This window comes from Hemibagrus wyckioides, linkage group LG05, assembly GCF_019097595.1.
Source record: "Hemibagrus wyckioides isolate EC202008001 linkage group LG05, SWU_Hwy_1.0, whole genome shotgun sequence".
In the NCBI taxonomy this organism is placed as follows: domain Eukaryota; kingdom Metazoa; phylum Chordata; class Actinopteri; order Siluriformes; family Bagridae; genus Hemibagrus; species Hemibagrus wyckioides.
The window spans coordinates 28,131,652-28,148,176 of NC_080714.1; the positions used below are offsets into that span (position 1 = coordinate 28,131,652).

The 16,525-nt window shown below is 39.4% G+C and overlaps 1 protein-coding gene across 1 annotated transcript in view; it reads right to left on the bottom strand.

The window, feature by feature from the left end:
* Positions 1-2,820: 2,820 nt before the first annotated feature.
* alkal1 (ALK and LTK ligand 1) overlaps positions 2,821-16,525 on the bottom strand; it is a 34,404-nt gene continuing 20,699 nt past the window's right edge. Inside the window, 2 exon segments of the mRNA XM_058390595.1 lie at positions 2,821-3,369; positions 5,727-5,807. Coding sequence (XP_058246578.1) covers positions 5,743-5,807 — 65 coding nt within the window. The 3' untranslated portion in view covers positions 2,821-3,369; positions 5,727-5,742.

Consider the following 16,525-nt stretch of genomic DNA (forward strand, 5'->3'; position numbering starts at 1 on the left):
AATAACGATGGTCTCCCTGCTCCCTCTCTGCTCTGACGTTCCTTCAGTAGATAAAGAAACTTCTTCCAGATGCGTGTATAAAATGAACAGCTGGGATAGTATAGAAATATAAAACCTTTAGAAACAAATCTGGACCTATAACCTGAGACATCACTACATCAAACACAAGCAGATAAATCACCTGATGAACATGTCGTGGAAGAACTTTCTGTATGTTTTAATACATTTTATTTTATTGTTTTAATACAGAATTAAATTCCTGATCAGTAACAAAATGAATAATAACATAATTTAACTTTTTTAAGGAAAGTATTGGGGATGTTATTGGAATTTATGAAGGTGTAGGAAGTTCCTGACAATCCAGTGTCAGTTATATCAGCTATGTCCATTTCATCATGTGGTTTAGGACACATCAACAAATGTTTTCATCCATCCATCCATACATACATCTTTCTTTCTTTACTCCATCTCTCACCATCATTCTTGTTTTTTTTCAGTATTTCAGTACTTTTTCAGCATATAAAGGTTTTAGTATTTCAGTGATTCAGTATTTTAGCATCACATCATATCAGCATTTAATATTTGTTACAGCATTTCAGTATTTTATTATTACAGTGTTTCAGTGATTCAGTATTTCAATGTTACAGCATTTCAGTATTCAGTATTTTAATTTACAGTGATTCAGTGATTCAATAGTTCAGTGTTAAAGTGTTTGTGTTACAGCATTTTAGTATTTCAGTGTTACAGTGTTTCAGTGATTCAGTATTTCAGTGTTACAGTGTTTCAGTGATTCAGTATTTCAGTGTTACAGTGTTTCAGTGATTCAGTATTTCAGTGTTACAGTGTTTCAGTGATTCAGTATTTCAGTGTTACAGTGTTTCAGTGATTCAGTATTTCAGTGTTACAGTGTTTCAGTGATTCAGTATTTCAGTGTTACAGTGTTTCAGTGATTCAGTATTTCAGTGTTACAGTGTTTCAGTGATTCAGTATTTCAGTGTTACAGTGTTTCAGTGATTCAGTATTTCAGTGTTACAGTGTTTCAGTGATTCAGTATTTCAGTGTTACAGTGTTTCAGTGATTCAGTATTTCAGTGTTACAGTGTTTCCATATTTCATTTTTACAGTGTTTCAGTATTTCAGTGCTACAATATTTCAATATTCAGCATTAGTGTTACAGAGATTCAGTATTTCAGTGTTACAGTGTTTCAGTATTTTTCAGTGTATTTCGTATTACTTCAGTATTCAGTGTTTTTCCTGATGGAAGCTACGCACTCTAATATTCTGAACTGTTTGAGTGAGCTCGAGAGTTTTTGCTTCTCTCAGCCATTAGATGTTTGAAATATTGAAAGATTGAATGTTGTTCATAGATTATGAGCAGATTGTGTCTCCCTCAAGACGACAAGAACGGGTTGCCAAGTATTTAATCTGCCTGGGAGGGACCAGTCTGTACATTTTATTCTTCTTTCAGCTGTAAAAATTCTGCTTTAACAAAATGTTTTGAAAAATAAGTATTATTTAAGTATTATTTAAGTATTATTTAGTTAGTTTTATTGAAGTCATGGATTTACAGAGTGATTTTCTGTATTTAATCATTCATCAGAAATGTTTTCTAATAATGACAGATCCAGCTGCAGGACAGTGATGAGGAGTGTTTATCCAAGACAATCTATCCATCCACACCCTCGCCTGCCTGTCTGTTCCACCCTCAAGCTGTCCATCCATCCATCCATTCATTCATTCATTCATTCATTCATTCATCCATCCATCCATCCATCCATGCACCCCTCACTGGTCTGTCTGTTCCATCCTCTAGCTTGTCTGTCCATCCATGCATTTATCCATCCATCCATCCATCCATCCATCCATTCCGCCCCTCACCTGTCTGTCTATTCAATGCTGTCTGTCTGTCCATCCATCCATCCCCTCACCCATCTGTCTATCCATCCCTCTAGCTGCCTCTCTGTCCATTCATCTGTCTTCCCCCACCTCTCCATCCATTCATCTGTCCCCCACCTATCCATCCGTCCAACCCATCCCTTCATTCTACTACCTCTCCTTCCTCCCCTCACCTGCCCATCCATCCATCTATCCATCCATCCATCCATCCATCCCCTCACCTGTCTGCCTATCCATCGCTGTGTCTGTCCATCCATCCATCCCCTCACCTGTCTGTCTATCCATCCCTCTAGCTGCCTGTCTGTCCATCCGTCTGTCTTCCCCCATCTGTTCATCCATCTATCCATCCCCTCACCCGTCTGTCTATCCATCCCTCTAGCTGCCTGTCTGTCCATTCATCTTTCTCCCCCACCTCTCCATCCATTCATCATCCATTCATCCATCTGTCCATCCCATCCCTTCATTTTACCAACTCTCCTTCCTCCCCTCACCTGTCCATCCATCCATCTCCTCACCCGTCTGTCTATCCATCCCTCTAGCTGCCTGTCTGTCCATTCATCTGTCTCCCCCACCTCTCCATCCATTCATCATCCATTCCTCCATCTGTCTAACCCATCCCTTCATTCTACCAACTCTCCTTCCTCCCCTCACCTGTCCATCCATCCATTCCCTCACCCATCTGTCTATCCATCCCTCTAGCTGCCTGTCTGTCCATCTGTCTGTCTTCCCCCATCTGTCCATCCATGCATCCAGCCTATCCCTTCATTCCCCCACCTCCCCATCCTCCCCTCACTTGTCCATTCATCCATCCATCCGTTACTTGTCTATCTATCCATCTTTCTTTCTTTCTTTCTTTCTTTCTTTCTTTCTTTCTTTCTTTCTTTCTACTTGTTCATTACCATCTCGAATAATCTCACTAGTCATGTGCTTGAATCTTTTTTTATTTTTTCAAAACATCAGTGCAATTCTTTCCATTATCAACTTTTCTCTCTTTAAAGTGTTTGAACTGATTTTTATATGTGCCACAGTAAACATCACCACAACCACAGCATCGAAAGCGACTTGGACAAAAAAGAGGCAATGTTCATATTCACAAAACACAGAATCAAACGCCAGGATGAAATGAAGCATATAGAAATATCTATAAAACCATCTATGGGACACAAAACAATATATTTCAAGAAAACAAACAGATATTTTAAATATATTATCTGATTATCAGGACTGAATATTTACACATCATTTAAATAAATAAACGGCCGTGATAAATAATACATACAATTCAAAGCAAACTATATTTTGAAGGATTTTTAATATGGACGCGAATGATTTAATGATTGAAAAAATAAACTGTTACAGTATTTCAGGAATATATTTTGATTTCTAGCTCTAACTGGTGTGACTGGAAGGCACTTCCTCGGAAAATAAATTTGCCCCAAATTCCTCAGAGCTCCATCTTCTGTAACGTCAGGATCTGGAACAGAAACACATCCTGGATTAGAAACCCATCATCTTTATGAGAACGTGTCATTTACTGACCCACACTATGGTCACAACTTAACCTACAATTCATCCAAAATACATTCAAACAAACAAAATTAAATGAACATATATTTTTGAACATATTTAGAAAAATAATTCACTTGCAATTCTGTTCTTATTAAACCCTTCTTATTAGAATAACTGAGAACTGAATTTTAAGAACCTTGCGTCGTCAATTTCTAAAATAAAATGTAAAATATTTCAGAGTGACGTATCTCTATATTTCTATATAGAGATACGTCATGAAATAATGTTATGGATATATATTTTCCATAACATTATTTCACTTTTCTCTTTTTTCTTTTTTCTTATTAATAACAACTGTTTTGCATTTCTGTCTCTTTTATGCATTTTCTCACTTACTTTAAACATTTTAATTTTCATTCCATCCATTCTCTCTCCATCTCCCACCTATCCATCCATCCCCAACCGGTCTATCCATCCACCCCTAACTTGTTTATCCATCCTTCCTCCAACCTGTATATCCATTCATCCCCAACCTGTCCATCTATCCATTCATCCATCCATCCCCAACCTATCTAGACATCCTAAACCTTTCCATCCATCTATCCCCAACCTGTCTATCCATCCTCAAACTGTCTATCCATCCATCCCCACCTCTCTATCATCCCCATCTGTCTATCCATCTCCCACTTGTGTATCCATTCATCCCTGCACCATGTTGCCTGCATAAAAGTGACATATGGAATTGTTCAATTAATCGGCTGTTCATTTGGAAGGCATTCTTTACTGTGAACGCAAACCAACAGTTTAGATGAAGCTACGCTCCCAAAACATGCCCTGAATCGATCCTGAGTGCATATTCAGGCCAAATGTGAAAATGTTTGAAGTTCATCCACTCGATCTCTCATCAAGCGTCTGAGACACTTCTCTTACTAATTCACAGATAATTACTGACTCAATATATCACCGGCCAATTGAACATTTCTGTTAGCTTCTAGTAAAGCAAGAAGAACAATGGCTCCGGGTGAATCATTCACACTTCATTTCCTAATCAAACCACATTCTCCACGCTTTTAGGTGTTAGGATACGTCCTCGCTCGTCCACTTACTGCCACCGCCGGTGTCACAACACAGACGGAAAAATACTAATCTGCTCATCCGCTAGAAGATTACGTCAGTGTTAACTAACAACTGGTTTGGATTTAGATTCAGTCAGATTTCAGATAATTTGATGAACAAAGACAAGAGCCTCTTTTCAGTCTTCAGATTTCAGTCTATCGAGCCCTAAGGTTCCTAAGTAAGTGTCCAGTGAACCCTTGAAGAATCTTTTTCTCTAGCAGCATGTGTATTGTGGAATGGTTTGTGATACAAACTCCAAATTATTGCTTGTTGTTTTTTTCTCTCAGGACTTTTTAAGAGTTCAGTGGCTAATTGTGCTTATGCTTATTTAAAGGGTAATTGTTTGGACTTTGAACAATAAGAAATGACATAGAACAGTTGAAAACAATCAGGTAACTAATAAATGACATGACGGGGGCGGAGCCTGGACTGGAACTGAAACAAAAGCAAATGATGTAAACATGACACTGAATTTCTGAAATCAGAATGAAATGAAAATGACAGCTGTCTCCTCGTTTGGATATTTTTAACATTTTTCACCAGCATTTTGGTTTGTTTTTTAAAAATTCCTTATTCAATCCTGAATTTCCTTCCTTCTGTTCCTGACCCCTCACTGCACCCACAATAAACAACAACCAATCCATGAAGCCAGTTATCAAATGACTACACACAAAAACACAACAGAGACGAGACAGAGTGGTGTTGTTGAGACAGAACACAAAAATATACACTTTTTTTGCATTAATTAAACATGATTCATTTAATTCTCTTTGGTTTCTCCTCTCCTGAAGGCTCAGGAACCTGAAATGATGGATGTTTGTGTGTTCAGCTCTGGCGCAGTGAGTCATGTTTACACATGCGGCATTGCAAAAGAATGGTCGAATAATCCAGCTGAATTCATTTTAATCTCATCCAAACGGAAACATCAGCCCAGGACGAGCAGCGAGCAGCCAATCCCAGCATCTGTTCACCTGCCAATCAGGGTCTCCAAAGAGGTCATGGAAGCAAAGCTGTGATTCTTAATATTTTGTCCAAACTCGATCTGGATCCACTTTACATACTGCTGACGTTCCTCTCACAGGAAATCCACCAGGTGCTTACCATTAAACTCACATCAGGTCTTACTCAAGAGTCGCATCCATTTGCATTCTGCTTCGTTTCAACTAACGTTTTTTAAACATGGAATTGTTGAGAAACGCAACTTACTTTTCTCTCGCGTCTGCTACGGCTGAGCGCACATCGGGCTCATCGCTAGCCTCACCAGCAACCTCGCGCATCTTTTATAGACTGAGGAGAGAAAATAAAGCATGTATCACTCAGTGAGTCCTTTTTACACTGCAGAAAAAACACACAACTCCTTCACATGCTTTCATTCTTCCCTCTTTCTCTTTTCACTTTCTCTTCCTCATGGAATCTCATGTAATGATGATAGAATGTACATTTGCTGTGTCTTTGGGAAAAATTTCTAAACGGAAATGTAAACAATTTCAAATATTAACAAACCTCTAAGCAAACACAATAAAACACACCGTGTCGTGCTGTTATGGGAAAATAATCAACGCTGGTGTTTCTCTGTTCCGATAACGCCGTCGATGGTTGTTCTATAACAGAGTGTAACGGGGTGTTTTATTCCTTTTAAACCACAGCAATTCGACAACGATTACAGATTTCATGCAAAATAGAATTTTTATTCATTTATGGCTTGAGGAATAAGTTCTCACTTATGTTATAGCAGCTATAAACTTATAAACAGTTGTTCGCTCACTAGAATCTTTTATTCTTTTTTTGTTATTTATTTATTTGTTTGTTTGTTTGTTTATTCTATTTATTTATTTATTTTAATCAATTGGACTGAAGGAGCTGACACTGAAGACACCCATAAATGTTCAATAAATAAAAATATTATTAAACAAAAATAAAAAAAATAAAAATCACCATATCAGTGGTAGTGTGTTTAGGTCCCTGTTGCTATAGCAATGGTAACGTATTAAAATCGAAATGCATGAATATAAACCTGCGCCACTGTCCAACTTTATCATCTGTAATCCTGATCCTTTTCCAAATCTTCTTTATTACTATTTTTTTTTAATTATTTTTACTGACCAGCACTGACCCCATTTAATTTTACAAATCAACCCTGTCTCCTTTATCTTGGCTCCTGGATGGTGAGAGCACTGAGGAGAACTCCTTAAAAAGGGTGGAGACCAAGGCTGGGAGTTGGAGTTGCAGACGTTGTTTAGAGATTGTGAAATTGTCTAATGAAGCCTCCCTGTGCATTCTAGAATCGAGCAAAAAAATGCTAAAAAAACAAAATTACAGTTACACAACCAGGATAAGAAGATGCAGGGGTACGGCGCAGATCCTGAGCCTGCTGAGTGAGGAATATATCAGAGATGCCGTTTCATTCGGCTCTGTTTCTGCTGGTGTGCTGATAGCGTCTAGCTCCTTGTCCTGAGGTGTAGGTAAATGCTTTCACATCAAATCACAAGGAAAGAGCAAAGGAAAGGAGCATGTCTGAGGGTGCAGTGCTCAGTTCTCACAGAAGTGAAGTGATCACTTCAATACTACATGTTACAGGAAGCAGGGGAGGGCCATCAGGGCCAGCAAGGCCTTCTCTGCTGGCCTAAACAGCAGTGATCTGAATCACTGACTTGCATTTTAATATGTTTAATATATTTTCCATGAATGTGTATTAAATTATTGTTGGCATCACTGGGGCCATCTAGCAGGCATACGATTACGTCAGCAATTTCCTGTCCTTTGATTGGATAATTGGAGTAGTCAGAGGCAGCAAACAGCACAAACTAAATAAAATATATATATTTTTAATTCACAATGGCTGACAGAGGAGAAGAAATCGATTTGGTTGCAGACATCCTTACAAATGCATTTTCAAGGCAGACTAAAAAAATTGACCTTGTGAGGTGTGAAATACTCTAGACTAATTTCTTTTTTATTTTGCTGATACAGTGTCAGTATCAGTGTCAGTTTCGGTGTCAGTGTCAGTATCAGTATCAGTGTCAGAATCAGTGTCAGAATCATTGTCAGGGTCAGAATCAGTGTCAGAATCAGTGTGTCAGTATCAGTGTCAGTATCAGTATCAGTGTCAGAATCAGTGTCAGTATCAGTGTCAGAATCATTGTCAGTGTCAGTATCAGTGTCAGAATCAGTGTCAGAATCAGTGTCAGTATCAGTGTCAGAATCATTGTCAGTGTCAGTATCAGTGTCAGAATCAGTGTCAGTATCAGTGTCAGAATCAGTGTCAGAATCATTGTCAGGGTCAGAATCAGTGTCAGAATCAGTGTGTCAGTATCAGTGTCAGTATCAGTATCAGTGTCAGAATCAGTGTCAGTATCAGTGTCAGAATCATTGTCAGTGTCAGTATCAGTGTCAGAATCAGTGTCAGTATCAGTGTCAGAATCATTGTCAGTGTCAGAATCAGTGTCAGTATCAGTGTCAGAATCAGTGTCAGAATCAGTGTCAGAATCATTGTCAGTGTCAGTATCAGTGTCAGAATCAGTGTCAGTATCAGTGTCAGAATCATTGTCAGTATCAGTATCAGTGTCAGTATCAGTGTCAGAATCATTGTCAGTATCAGTATCAGTGTCAGTATCAGTATCAGTGTCAGTGTCAGTATCAGTGTCAGTATCAGTGTCAGAATCAGTGTCAGAATCATTGTCAGAATCATTGTCAGAATCATTGTCAGTATCAGTGTCAGTATCAGTGTCAGTGTCAGTATCAGTATCAGTGTCAGTGTCAGTGTCAGTATCAGTATTAGTGTCAGTATCAGTATCAGTGTCAGTATCAGTGTCAGTATCAGTATCAGTGTCAGAATCAGTGTCAGTATCAGTGTCAGAATCAGTGTCAGTATCAGTGTCAGAATCAGTGTCAGTATCAGTGTCAGAATCAGTGTCAGAATCAGTGTCAGTATCAGTGTCAGAATCAGTGTCAGAATCATTGTCAGTATCAGTGTCAGAATCAGTGTCAGCATCAGTGTCAGAATCAGTGTCAGTATCAGTGTCAGAATCAGTGTCAGAATCAGTGTCAGTATCAGTGTCAGAATCAGTGTCAGAATCATTGTCAGTATCAGTGTCAGAATCAGTGTCAGTATCAGTGTCAGAATCAGTGTCAGTATCAGTGTCAGAATCAGTGTCAGAATCAGTGTCAGTATCAGTGTCAGAATCATTGTCAGTGTCAGTATCAGTGTCAGAATCAGTGTCAGTATCAGTGTCAGAATCAGTGTCAGAATCATTGTCAGGGTCAGAATCAGTGTCAGAATCAGTGTGTCAGTATCAGTGTCAGTATCAGTATCAGTGTCAGAATCAGTGTCAGTATCAGTGTCAGAATCATTGTCAGTGTCAGTATCAGTGTCAGAATCAGTGTCAGTATCAGTGTCAGAATCAGTGTCAGAATCAGTGTCAGAATCATTGTCAGTGTCAGTATCAGTGTCAGAATCAGTGTCAGTATCAGTGTCAGAATCAGTGTCAGTATCAGTGTCAGAATCAGTGTCAGTATCAGTGTCAGAATCAGTGTCAGTATCAGTATCAGTGTCAGAATCAGTGTCAGAATCAGTGTCAGAATCATTGTCAGTGTCAGTATCAGTGTCAGAATCAGTGTCAGTATCAGTGTCAGAATCAGTGTCAGTATCAGTGTCAGAATCAGTGTCAGTATCAGTGTCAGAATCAGTGTCAGAATCAGTGTCAGTATCAGTGTCAGAATCAGTGTCAGAATCATTGTCAGTATCAGTGTCAGAATCAGTGTCAGTATCAGTGTCAGAATCAGTGTCAGTATCAGTGTCAGAATCAGTGTCAGAATCAGTGTCAGTATCAGTGTCAGAATCAGTGTCAGAATCATTGTCAGTATCAGTGTCAGAATCAGTGTCAGTATCAGTGTCAGAATCAGTGTCAGTATCAGTGTCAGAATCAGTGTCAGAATCAGTGTCAGTATCAGTGTCAGAATCAGTGTCAGAATCATTGTCAGTATCAGTGTCAGAATCAGTGTCAGTATCAGTGTCAGAATCAGTGTCAGTATCAGTGTCAGAATCAGTGTCAGAATCAGTGTCAGTATCAGTGTCAGAATCAGTGTCAGAATCATTGTCAGTATCAGTGTCAGAATCAGTGTCAGTATCAGTGTCAGAATCAGTGTCAGTATCAGTGTCAGTATCAGTGTCAGTATCAGTGTCAGAATCAGTGTCAATGTCAGTATCAGTGTCAGTATCAGTGTCAGTGTCAATGTCAGTATCAGTGTCAGTGTGAGTATCAGTGTCAATGTCAGTATCAGTGTCAGAATCATTGTCAGTGTCAGTATCAGTGTCAGAATCAGTGTCAGAATCAGTGTCAGTATCAGTGTCAGAATCAGTGTCAGTATCAGTGTCAGAATCAGTGTCAGAATCAGTGTCAGTATCAGTGTCAGAATCAGTGTCAGAATCATTGTCAGTATCAGTGTCAGAATCAGTGTCAGTATCAGTGTCAGAATCAGTGTCAGTATCAGAATCAGTGTCAGAATCAGTGTCAGTATCAGTGTCAGAATCAGTGTCAGAATCATTGTCAGTATCAGTGTCAGAATCAGTGTCAGTATCAGTGTCAGAATCAGTGTCAGTATCAGTGTCAGTATCAGTGTCAGAATCAGTGTCAATGTCAGTATCAGTGTCAGTATCAGTGTCAGTGTCAATGTCAGTATCAGTGTCAGTGTGAGTATCAGTGTCAATGTCAGTATCAGTGTCAGAATCATTGTCAGTGTCAGTATCAGTGTCAGAATCAGTGTCAGAATCAGTGTCAGTATCAGTGTCAGAATCAGTGTCAGAATCATTGTCAGTGTCAGTATCAGTGTCAGAATCAGTGTCAGTATCAGTGTCAGAATCAGTGTCAGAATCATTGTCAGGGTCAGAATCAGTGTCAGAATCAGTGTGTCAGTATCAGTGTCAGTATCAGTATCAGTGTCAGAATCAGTGTCAGTATCAGTGTCAGAATCATTGTCAGTGTCAGTATCAGTGTCAGAATCAGTGTCAGTATCAGTGTCAGAATCAGTGTCAGAATCAGTGTCAGAATCATTGTCAGTGTCAGTATCAGTGTCAGAATCAGTGTCAGTATCAGTGTCAGAATCAGTGTCAGTATCAGTGTCAGAATCAGTGTCAGAATCAGTGTCAGTATCAGTATCAGTGTCAGAATCAGTGTCAGAATCAGTGTCAGAGTCATTGTCAGTGTCAGTATCAGTGTCAGAATCATTGTCAGTATCAGTGTCAGAATCAGTGTCAGTATCAGTGTCAGAATCAGTGTCAGTATCAGTGTCAGAATCAGTGTCAGAATCAGTGTCAGAATCAGTGTCAGTATCAGTGTCAGAATCAGTGTCAGAATCATTCTCAGTATCAGTGTCAGAATCAGTGTCAGTATCAGTGTCAGAATCAGTGTCAGTATCAGTGTCAGAATCAGTGTCAGTATCAGTGTCAGAATCAGTGTCAGAATCATTGTCAGTATCAGTGTCAGAATCAGTGTCAGTATCAGTGTCAGAATCAGTGTCAGTATCAGTGTCAGTATCAGTGTCAGTATCAGTGTCAGAATCAGTGTCAGAATCATTGTCAGTGTCAGTATCAGTGTCAGAATCAGTGTCAGAATCATTGTCAGAATCAGTATCAGTGTCAGTATCAGTGTCAGTATCAGTGTCAGAATCAGTGTCAGAATCAGTGTCAGTATCAGTGTCAGAATCAGTGTCAGTGTCAGTGTCAGTGTCAGTATCAGTGTCAGAATCAGTGTCAGTATCAGTGTCAGTATCAGTGTCAGAATCAGTATCAGTGTCAGAATCAGTATCAGTATCAGTGTCAGAATCAGTGTCAGTATCAGTATCAGTGTCAGAATCAGTATCAGTATCAGTGTCAGAATCAGTGTCAGTATCAGTGTCAGTATCAGTGTCAGAATCAGTATCAGTGTCAGTATCAGTGTCAGAATCAGTATCAGTATCAGTGTCAGAATCAGTGTCAGTATCAGTGTCAGTATCAGTGTCAGAATCAGTATCAGTGTCAGTATCAGTATCAGTATCAGTGTCAGTATCAGTATCAGTATCAGTATCAGTGTCAGAATCAGTGTCAGTGTCAGTATCAGTGTCAGAATCATTGTCAGTATCAGTATCAGTGTCAGTATCAGTGTCAGTATCAGTATCAGTATCAGTATCAGTGTCAGAATCATTGTCAGTATCAGTATCAGTGTCAGAATCATTGTCAGTGTCAGTATCAGTATCAGTATCAGTGTCAGAATCATTGTCAGTATCAGTATCAGTGTCAGAATCATTGTCAGTGTCAGTGTCAGTGTCAGAATCAGTGTCAGTATCAGTATCAGTGTCAGAATCAGTGTCAGAATCATTGTCAGAATCATTGTCAGTATCAGTATCAGTGTCAGTATCAGTGTCAGTGTCAGTGTCAGTGTCAGTATCAGTGTCAGAATCAGTATCAGTATCAGTGTCAGTATCAGTATCAGTGTCAGAATCAGTGTCAGAATCATTGTCAGTATCAGTATCAGTGTCAGTATCATTGTCAGTATCAGTGTCAGAATCAGTGTCAGTGTCAGTATCAGTGTCAGAATCAGTGTCAGTATCATTGTCAGTATCAGTATCAGTATCAGTGTCAGTGTCAGAATCAGTGTCAGTATCATTGTCAGTATCAGTATCAGTATCAGTGTCAGTATCAGTATCAGAATCAGTGTCAGTATCATTGTCAGTATCAGTATCAGTATCAGTGTCAGTATCAGTGTCAGAATCATTGTCAGTATCATTGTCAGTATCAGTATCATTGTCAGTATCAGTATCAGTGTCAGTATCAGAATCAGTGTCAGTATCAGTGTCAGAATCATTGTCAGTATCAGTATCAGTGTCAGTATCATTGTCAGTATCAGTATCAGTGTCAGAATCAGTGTCAGTATCATTGTCAGTATCAGTATCAGTGTCAGTATCAGTGTCAGAATCATTGTCAGTATCAGTATCAGTGTCAGTATCAGTGTCAGAATCATTGTCAGTATCAGTGTCAGAATCAGTGTCAGTATCATTGTCAGTATCAGTATCAGTGTCAGAATCATTGTCAGTATCAGTATCAGTGTCAGTGTCAGAATCAGTGTCAGTATCAGTGTCAGAATCAGTGTCAGTATCATTGTCAGTATCAGTATCAGTGTCAGAATCAGTGTCAGTATCATTGTCAGTATCAGTATCAGTGTCAGTATCAGTGTCAGAATCATTGTCAGTATCAGTATCAGTGTCAGAATCATTGTCAGTATCAGTATCAGTGTCAGAATCATTGTCAGTATCAGTATCAGTGTCAGTATCAGTGTCAGTGTCAGTATCAGAATCAGTGTCAGTATCAGTGTCAGAATCATTGTCAGTATCAGTATCATTGTCAGTATCAGTATCAGTGTCAGTATCAGAATCAGTGTCAGTATCATTGTCAGTATCAGTATCAGTGTCAGAATCAGTGTCAGTATCATTGTCAGTATCAGTATCAGTGTCAGTATCAGTGTCAGAATCATTGTCAGTATCAGTATCAGTGTCAGTATCAGTGTCAGTATCATTGTCAGTATCAGTATCAGTGTCAGTATCATTGTCAGTATCAGTATCAGTGTCAGTATCATTGTCAGTATCAGTATCAGTGTCAGAATCAGTGTCAGTATCATTGTCAGTATCAGTATCAGTGTCAGTATCAGTGTCAGAATCATTGTCAGTATCAGTATCAGTGTCAGTATCAGTGTCAGTATCATTGTCAGTATCAGTATCAGTGTCAGTATCATTGTCAGTATCAGTATCAGTGTCAGTATCAGTGTCAGAATCATTGTCAATATCAGTGTCAGTATCAGTGTCAGAATCATTGTCAGTATCAGTATCAGTGTCAGTATCAGTGTCAGTATCAGTATCAGTGTCAGAATCATTGTCAGTATCAGTATCAGTGTCAGTATCAGTGTCAGTATCAGTGTCAGTGTCAGAATCAGTGTCAGTATCAGTATCAGTATCAGTATCAGTATCAGTATCAGTGTCAGAATCATTGTCAGTATCAGTATCAGTGTCAGTATCAGTGTCAGAATCATTGTCAGTATCAGTATCAGTGTCAGTGTCAGAATCATTGTCAGTATCAGTATCAGTGTCAGAATCATCCTCATCCAGATTTATCCTCTGAAAAAGTCAGAGAAGTGTTAAACACAGCTGTGGGGTGTGTTAACAAAGTGTTTATCCTCTGTAAATCAGGGAAGCCTCTGTACATACTTTGTTACAGGGAAGGTTAATTACCGTTGGGTGTTAACAAATTGTTTAGCCTCTCTTTATTAGGGAAGAAGTTGGTTTATTTTATTTTATTTTGTTTGTTCTTGTTGTTGTTGTTTTATTAGGGAAAAGTAATAAAACAGCAGAAATATAACTAGATAGTAACTGAAACTGTAGTGAGCCCGACGCACCGCGGCTCTGTGACGTTTAAAACAATAACCCGAAGTAGTGTGGTTTTGTCCGACGAACTGTGACAGTGTTTTAAACTTAAGTTTAAGCCCGAAGTACTGTGGCTAAGTTGACTGTTTTAAAATATAACACAAAAACCCGACATACTGTGACGGTGTTACTTTTAAACTATTTGTGAGTGTTGTTTGTGAGCTGTGAGTGTTATTGTAGTTGGACTTGAGGCCCGACGGAGTGTGGCTGTGTCTGAAACAGTGAGACTTTCAAGTTCAAAACCCGACGTATTGTGGTGGTTTATTCATTTTGAGTCCGAAGTACTGGAGCTGTGAATAAATAGACTAACGGGTATCTTAAAGTAACTAGATAACGTGTAGTCACTAAAGTTGTTCATACTAAATTCATTAATTCAGTAAGATTGTGAAAATGGAAGAGCTGATTGTTAAATACATTGCTAAGCATGGCTCTCAGGGAATGTTCGATGGAATCGAGAACGTTGTTGATAAGCCTTATGAGTGGGCTATTGCCAAATTTTAAAATGACGCCAATATGCCTAAGAATAAAAAAGGAAAAATTGCCAATGCACTTCAAGCAGTTCTGGGCGCATACAAAGTAACTAAGAAGACTCTAGATATGTTAAAGGCTGAAAATGAGCAACTTCAATCTAGACTGGGTGATGGGCTAATTTGTAAAAGAAATTTCCAGTCTAGTGAAACAATCTGGAAAGATGAAAAGGCCAACATGAAGAATGAGATTGCATTTCTTAGAATTAACAACAGCATGTTAAAGTCATCTGTGGAAACACTGTCCAATGAGTTGGAGGAATCAAAGATTGCTTGTCAATTTCTGATCAAAAATGGCACATTGTGTAACCAGGTTCCAGAAATGAGAGATTTGTGTAAAGAAAGCAATGAGAATTCAAAAAGAGATTCTCAGCCAGTCCTTGGTCAGTACTCTGACGGTACAGTTGATTTACCCATGGCACCAATTCGCTCTACTGCAGCTGTGTGCACTGGTGAAGGAAGGGAGAAACCTTTGACCTTGGCACCAATGGCAGAAGGTGTTAAAAAGCTCCATAGGAATAGAGGCCACAAGGTTTCCTGTAGAAAGGAGGACCAAGCTACTGGAGATAAAAAGGGAAGACCACCCCCTTGTAACCCTGATAACCTCCTAGTGTGTTATTCGTGTGGCAAGGAAGGACATATTTCCAGAAATTGCAGATTTTCTCTTAAGAAAGAAAAGAGAACAGGCCCAAAAATTGATCAGTTACAGGCTGAGTGAAGAGCTCAAAAATCTGTGTAACTCTTTGCCTGCTATTTATCGCCAAGCCACTCGACAAATTTGGAATATTCAGAAAAACAAGGTGTCTTTTGTTCAGAAAGTGCACCATCACAAATTTGAAACTAGAGATGAGTTAATGGTAAAGAACTACCAACCTGAGGGCCCATGGGCTGCTAACTGGGTGCGACCATGCAGAGATTCAGTTTACAAGCTCTGCCATAAAACTAAATACCAACAACCCGTTAAGAGATGGTCCCACAATGATCAATTAAAAACCATAAAAATCTGAAGCCAATCATATTGGGCCAGGTAAATAGTTAAGTGTATATTGTAAGTCTTTGTAATGTTTTCTGTCTTATGTGTAGGAAAAAGGGGCATAAATTCATTAGGAGAAATCGGCAGCATAATCACATGCCTAGTCAGCCTGCTTATAACCCTAGTGTTGTCCCCACACTTTCCACTGAAAGTCTAGGACAACTTGCTCAGGTGCAAGCCTGTTTAGGTGTGCTGGCAAGAAAGCTCAAAGTGTTGTTGTGCCCCCAGATTCACTCAGTGATCTGTATAAAGATGTTCTGCTTTATGAAGCTTGGACATGGCTAGACAAGGGGGCTAAAGTTGATTCATCAGGCTGTTTGGTCAAAGGGGTAAGATATGTCGCACCTGAGTCTTTGTTACCCTATCTGGCCCAACAGCTACACAACTTAGGACACATTAATCCAACAGCAATGGTTCACCGATTTTCTAATCAGTGGTGGAACCCAGCTATCAGAGCAGTAGCGACAGAGACAGCAAAAAGATGTGTTGCATGTCAGCAGAATAATGATGTCCCAGCAACAGTCACACCAGCAGCACACACTCCAGCCCCACCAGGGCCTTTTCGGCAACTGCAGGTTGACTACATATCATTACCACGATGCAGAGGAAAAACTGAGGTCTTGATAGTGGTAGACAAATTCTCCAGATGGGTAGAAGCCTATCCCACCGGTCGAGCCACTGCCACAAATACAGCTAAATGCCTTATCATTGACTTTATCCCCAGATGGGGTCTGCCTGACACTATTGACTCTGATCAAGGTACACACTTCACAGGTGAAGTAGTTAAAGAGGTGGATGCTCAAGGTTAAGTGTAATTTGCATTGTCCATATAGACCACAAGCCTCAGGTCAAGTTGAAAGAGCTAATAGGACAATAAAGACCAGACTGAGTAAAATGCATCAAGAAGGAATACCCTGGGTTGAAGCTCTTCCTGCAGTACTCTGCAGCATCAGAGCATCCCCCAACCGGTCTGTTGGGCTTAGCCCTCATGAAATAAT